Source organism: Palaemon carinicauda, chromosome 34, assembly GCF_036898095.1.
Source record: "Palaemon carinicauda isolate YSFRI2023 chromosome 34, ASM3689809v2, whole genome shotgun sequence".
In the NCBI taxonomy this organism is placed as follows: Eukaryota; Metazoa; Arthropoda; class Malacostraca; order Decapoda; family Palaemonidae; genus Palaemon; species Palaemon carinicauda.
The window spans coordinates 49501509-49508456 of NC_090758.1; the positions used below are offsets into that span (position 1 = coordinate 49501509).

The 6948-nt window shown below is 35.3% G+C and overlaps 1 protein-coding gene across 1 annotated transcript in view; it reads left to right on the forward strand.

Moving 5' to 3' along the window:
• Positions 1-5789, forward strand: part of LOC137626899 (uncharacterized) — a 51255-nt gene extending 45466 nt beyond the window's left edge. Inside the window, exons 2-6 of the mRNA XM_068357885.1 lie at positions 1-1909; positions 2609-2751; positions 3743-3902; positions 4403-4600; positions 5601-5789. The exon at positions 1-1909 is cut by the window's left edge and continues 557 nt beyond it. Coding sequence (XP_068213986.1) covers positions 1-1909; positions 2609-2751; positions 3743-3902; positions 4403-4600; positions 5601-5649 — 2459 coding nt within the window. The 3' untranslated portion in view covers positions 5650-5789. The remainder of the gene's footprint in view (positions 1910-2608; positions 2752-3742; positions 3903-4402; positions 4601-5600) is intronic.
• The last annotated feature ends 1159 nt before the right edge of the window (positions 5790-6948 follow it).

Genomic DNA, 6948 nt, shown 5'->3' on the forward strand with positions numbered 1-6948 from the left:
ACATTTCGCCAAAGACCCTTGATGAGTACGAGAAGGAATTGTTCTTCTCTGAACAGATAGCATTGATAAGGAATAAAGGTGTTCCATTCCTGAAAGATGTCTTGAATCGAAATACAACCATAAATCCACTGTCCTTAATAGTGAAAGGAGATGGAAGGCAGTTGCCAGTGAATGAAATATTCACAGAAATACAAATGAATCAGAATGGAAAGAATGAGGAGGTTTTACTGGAGGACATAATAGATGTAGCCTCGGGTTCTGACGCTGGAAGTTTTATTTTGCTCAAAGGACATGCAGGAATGGGCAAGAGCACTCTAGTGAAAAAGATAACATCTGATTGGGCCAACCAAAGATCCTCCATCAAAGGCCTCAGCTCCTTTCATCTGCTCTTTTATGCAGAATTAAGAGATATTATTAATACATTTGATAGGCTTATTGAATGCTCTTTGGGAGAAGAAGTTCATCGCTCATTCAAGGGTGGAGACCTTGTTAAAGCTGTCTTAGGACAAAAAACTCTGGTCATCTTGGATGGCTACGATGAGGTCAATAAGAGTTCATCCGGCCTTTTCGACCATATTCTTTCTTTAAACAAACTCTACAGCCAATTGACTGTTATCGTTACCACCAGACCTGAAGCTGAAGAGAAACTGAATGCTCATCTCCAATCCAGGGCTTTGAATGCTGTTCATCTTCGGCTTGTAGGAATTAAAGCCAACAAAAGAGAAGAGTTTGTAACCAAATACTTCTTGAGTCTACCCAAAGATTCCCCAGTTTTACAAGAGCTAGATAATCTATTAAAATTCCTTAAGAAAACTGAACACAAAATGAGCATAGTGTGGGAAGTCGCCTATAATCTCTGTCTCCTGACAATTCTTTGGATGTTCAAACCAGATGATGTAAACAGAATCACAACTGAGGCTGAGCTCTACTGGCAGATTTTCCTTCTAATCATCTCCAAATTAGAGGAGCGTTTGCAGAGGAACCCATCTACGTGTGACTTGGAATTAAGTGTCTTGCAACACAAAATAGCTATATTTCTGGAGGAACTCTCTTTGGAATCTCTCAAAGGATTGAAAGATGATTATATAAATCTTCCCCATTCGGTCTATAAAAGATTGACTGATCTATGTCTTCGTTTGGGATTACCAATAGAAGAGCTGGCTGGAGCCTTCCTAAAGAAAGTCACCTCCTTCAACAACTCCTATTACACTTTCCCCCATAAGGGTTTCATGGAGCTCATGGGAGGTTACAACATCTATAAACAAGTGACCATCCCAGATGTGGATCTATTGGCAATACAGAAATGGAGTGATGAATTATCTCAAACCAGCATCCCATTACAAATCCTAACAAAAATGATTGCTCTTTTTAAGTCAACAAAAACTACATCAGTGACAGACTTTGTGAAAGAGCTGCATGGGGGCTCTCTCCCTGACTCTCTGGAAAAGTATCAAAACCTACTTATCCAGACACTGAGCATTTTCCACGTGGGGGAAGTGGAGGTGCCACTGGCAACCAAGATTGAGACCCTGAAACTCCTGGAGGAGTCAGGATTGAAGGACAAAGACTCCTTCCTGAAAGTCATGCACAACATAAAGTGCAATGACGAACTCTCACGCTGGATAGCGAAGAGGTTTTGCTTGATTGATGACAACACTAAAATCACTGACTCATCATTCGAGTCTTACATCGCCCTCCTTGCAGCCACTGATCCTCCTCTCCCAAACAGAGATGAGATTAGAATTTTTATTGACCTCGAAGAAAGTATCTCGGGCTTCGAGGTACTAACCAAACATCTCTTGCGACACCAGGTTTACCCAAGAATAATATCCCTTCATCGCAGCTTTAGAGAATTTACGTCTATTAACGCAGAGGAAACAGAGTCAATCAAAAGTCTGCTCAGCGAAGAGTAAGTTTTGCCTTTTTCCTTTGCTTTTCTGACAGTTATTCTGAATATCAGCCTACTTCTTAACTAATATCATCAAATATTTTTATGAAAAAGATAGTGATACATAAAAACACAAACACACACACACACACACACACACACATATATATATATATATATATATATATATATATATATATATATATATACACACACACACACACACACACACACACACACACACACACACACATATATATATATATATATATATATATATATATATATATATATATATATGTATGTATGTATGTTAAGTGTAGTTTTAAAGAGAAATGAAGACAGATATGAATAATTAGGCTACAAACTTTGCCACAATCCTCAACTTGAGTCTCATAGTCTATATCCTTTATATTACCAGTATCATTATCATCATCATCATCATCATCATCATCACAGTCATCATTAGATTCATTATAAAAAATGTCTCAAATTTATTTTCCTTCTCATTTATAGATGATATAAATTTCAATATTCCACCAAATTATTCCTTTTTACTTTTCATTCTTATCATCATTATCATCATCATTATCATCATCATTGTCATCATTATCATCGTCATCGTCTCCTTAATCATCTTAATCATCATCATCATTCCACTTAATAAAATTCCCGATCGAATCTAATAATTATTTCTTTCTTTTCTTCTCTTTGCAACAGTTGTGAGTCTTACAGAGGCATCTGGAACCCAACGTTTCAAATCCCTCCAAATGTGAAGGAACTCTGTGTTAGGCTTCCGGACCAAGTCAGCCTTGACTCCTTCTGTCAATCTTTGCAAGAGACAAAAGAGATTCAATATTTAGGTGAGTTAAAGAGAAGCATGACAGATTTCTGTCTTCCTTTCCTCTGAGGGACTTTATGATATCTCGCCTTCTTCCCCTTATCCCATTCCTGTCATTCGTTCGGTTAATATTGTTATTATCATTATTTCTATTATTGTAACTCTCATATTATTATGATTATTGCTCTATATATTGAGAATTTTATATTCAAGGCTCAATCAAGTATCTTTTTTTTTTCTTAAATAGGACAATATTGTTTTCATCTGATTTGAAGTTATTTAAAAGCTTTCGATGCTGAGTTTTCATTTATTTCCTTTCTTATATAAAAAAGAAATGATTCAGTTTAAAGGTGACATCACTACATCACTATAGTCACTATTGATATCACAAGTAATGATATTAATGATGGTGACAGTAATGAATAGTAATGATCATGATGGTAATGAAGTTTTAACTAGAATCGGGAACAGTAATAGTCAATCAAGGCTACTCCTGACTCCGCCTCCTTTCTGCGCTGATTGGTTCTCTACAAAAATGTGGGCGGAGTTATCTGATCTCAAGAACCAATCACCGAAAGGGACGTGAAAAGTATTATCTCGACCAATAATATTGTGATAGTCCAATGAAGCTGAGTTATTATTGGCTGAGTTTCTTTATACTGTGCTCTATGCGAGTGTATCATGAGGAGACTGATGTCATCTCATATAATGATAGAAGCTACACTGCTCGCGTGCACACACATTAACTAACGCACTCAAGGATATTGACTCACGCAAGCACACAGATTAACTCGCACACACACATCAACGCAAACCCATAAGCTCCTAACTTTAGTAATTTGGTCTCTAAATTCGTTGTTTCAGTTATCATTATTCACATTTGGTCTTTTCCTTTTAAATCTTACGAAAGAAACAGATAGAAAATGGTTGTGATTTTCATTTTCCTCAAAGTTGTTGTTGTTGTTGTTGTTTTTCCTCTTCTTCTTCTTCTTTAAGACTTTTTGCTTTTTCAGATATTCACTTTAGTGTCAAGGATGTCAGCAGCGTCAGTCACCCAATTCCTTTCTTGAAGCAGGATCCACAAGTCAATGTCTTGGTCAGCGATGTCCAGGAAGAAGACATCGAGAAGGTTGGGGACATCCTTCGGGCATTGCAACCACAGGATGCAAGGAGGTGAGGAGACATCATTCCTTAAGAGAGAGAGAGAGAGAGAGAGAGAGAGAGAGAGAGAGAGAGAGAGAGAGAGAGAGACGATATGATTATAATATTAATTTATTGAACAGAAAATTTGATTTGAAATAAGAATTTGAATCGACATCAGATTTGGAGAAAGAAAAATCTCATAGGCCTATTAATAGATATAGTCAATTATTAATTATTATAGAAATAGAAATAAGTTTATCCATTTGTACACTTTTCAAAAGTTACTTAAAGGTTTATTTTAATTTTCAATTCATATCCTATTTGGGATAATTGAAAATGAATTGCAATACTGTGTACGTGAAGGTGCGTGTGTGTGTGTGTGTGTGTGTGTGTGTCTGGAGGCACTTGTTTATCTTAACAAAACAAGATGTCAATAAAACAACAATTAAAAATATGATTGACATCATTTCCTTTTCCTTTCCTTTCATTTCATCCGATTTTTCTTTTTTTTTCCTTCTTCTTCTCAACAGATCCTTCTCTTCAATCTGCTTTCCTCGGTGTTCCAAGAAGAGGAGAAGCCCCGAGGATGTAATTACCTCTTTGAAGGGAGTCAGGGTGATACACTGCATCTTTTTCCCAGAAGATGAAACCCCAGATGACAAAGCCTTACTTAGAGAGATGTATCTTAAGGCAACTGAATCCACCGGATGTAGATGGGGTGTTCAATGGTGAGTTTGCTTCTTCTTTTTCTTCTCCTTCTTCATCTGTATTGTACGATTTTTATCTCTCTCTCTCTCTCTCTCTCTCTCTCTCTCTCTCTCTCTCTCTCTTAAACCTTTCAGCAGACCATAGGCCTAAAAAGTAATCTACAGTATATTATTAGGTTTGGTAATTTTTCATATCATAGGTCTTATTTTTTATGGTCTTCATTGCATTTAGGCAGCATATCTCTCTCTCTCTCTCTCTCTCTCTCTCTCTCTCTCTCTCTCTCTCTCTCTCTCTCTCTCCTTTAAGCAGACCTTATGCCTAAAAAACTGATTTATTCCATAAAATTGGGTAATTTTCTATATAGGTGTAATTGTAAATTGTCATCACGCCATTTATGCATCTTCATCATCATCATCTCTCTCTCTCTCTCTCTCTCTCTCTCTCTCCCTCTCTCTCTCTCTCTCTCTCTCTCTCTTTCTACCAAACGTTCTAAACCTTTCAGAAGGTGATGACCCTAAACAACTAATCTGCATTCATTATAAGCCAAGTTTCAAAACTATTTTGTTTTTGGCTTTGGTCTATGATTTGTTTTTTAATAGTTTTTTCTTTTCCTCATTCGATCACTTGATATTCCTTTGTATCTTCATTAATCGAATCAGAGACATTTCCAGAGAATGTCGTTGTGTGGATGATAGAGAGGTGTTGATGTGTAGAGCAATTTCCACCTCATTATTTTCTTCAATTTTCCTTATTATTCTGCTCATTATCATTTGATTTGAATCTCTGATTATGTTTGTTTGAATATCAGTATTTATGGCTCCCTCCAATTCTTCCCTCACTTCCTTCAAATCTCATCATATTTATCTTCCTCCTTTATTTCACTTTCATTATTATTTCTTTCTCTTTAGAATAAAGATTTCCTCATCAGATCCTATGCCATTTTTCGTTAGCTTTTTTTGCTGAGTCATTGCAGACAACCAAAGTCTATCTCATAATGGTGTTTTCTTCTTTGCTCGGTAGGATGACTGATGCACAGATGTTCCTTTTTGGGGAGAATTTTTTTGAGTGAGGATGATGTTCAAAAGGTGGCTTCGAAGAAGACTGACGATCCCTGAGGCGACAAATAAAAAGTTCAATATCCTCTGACCCTTTTGTTGTGAAACAAATGTCTCAAAATGTTAATCACCAAATTCTAATTCATAATCTGTCACTAAATGATTCAGGTTTAACTAACTTTTTATAATGATTCCATTATAAAAATCACTTTCAGATCATAAAGGTCATATTTTTATAGTATTGTGATAATATATATATATATATATATATATATATATATATATATATATATATAAATATATATATATATATATATATATATATATATATATATATATATGTATAAATATATATATATATATATATATATATATATATATATATATATATATATATATATATATATATTCAATTGTTAGGGAACAATCAATATCTTTTCACAAAAATCTATTGTTTTTGGAAACTTTTATTATGCTCATTCCACTGTTAGATCTCTTTTCTTATATATATTTTCAGAACTTTTCATTTGTTCAAACACTTCAATATGATGAATATTTTTAATTAACAAATTAGTGTATGACTTATATAATGACATATTCTTATCAAAATATTGCAAGTCTTGAATGTGCTAAGATTCACTCTAAACATTGTCTATTATCTATTCATGTAAACAAAATCTATTTAAGTAATCTTGACGAAGATGGTTGAGCTAAATTGTAGGTAATATGTAATAGTGGAGCTCATCATAAATAAATCTGTGAATGATGAAAATTGTGTTTTCATCACCTTTCAATTTTTATTCATTTTATACTAATCTACATTGATAATGTCATATGATATGTCCCTGATGGTCCCTCAAAGTTCTGAACAGAATCTGTTCCCAGAAACTTGAAAGAGTGGAAATCTGTAGAGCAAAAGCTCTCAGAAAAAGTATCTCTCTCTCTCTCTCTCTCTCCTCTCTCTCTCTCTCTCTCATCTCTCTCTCTCTCTCACTCTCTCACTCTCTCTCTCTCTCTCTCTCTCTCTCTCTCTCCTCTCTCTCTCTCTCTCTCTCTCTCCTGGGAGGAGAGCAAAGATAATATCCATACAAAGTCCTTCAAAGCGACAACACCAGGCAATAAAAAAAGTTCTGGACCGAAACTGTTCCAAGATACTTGAGAGAGTTCAAGTCTGTAGAACAAAAGTTCTTCAGGAAAAAGTCTCTCTCTCTCTCTCTCTCCTCTCTCTCTCTCTCTCCTCTCTCTCTCTCTCTCTCTCTCTCTCTCTCTCCTGGGAGATGAACAAAGATAATATCCTTACAAAGTTCCTCAAA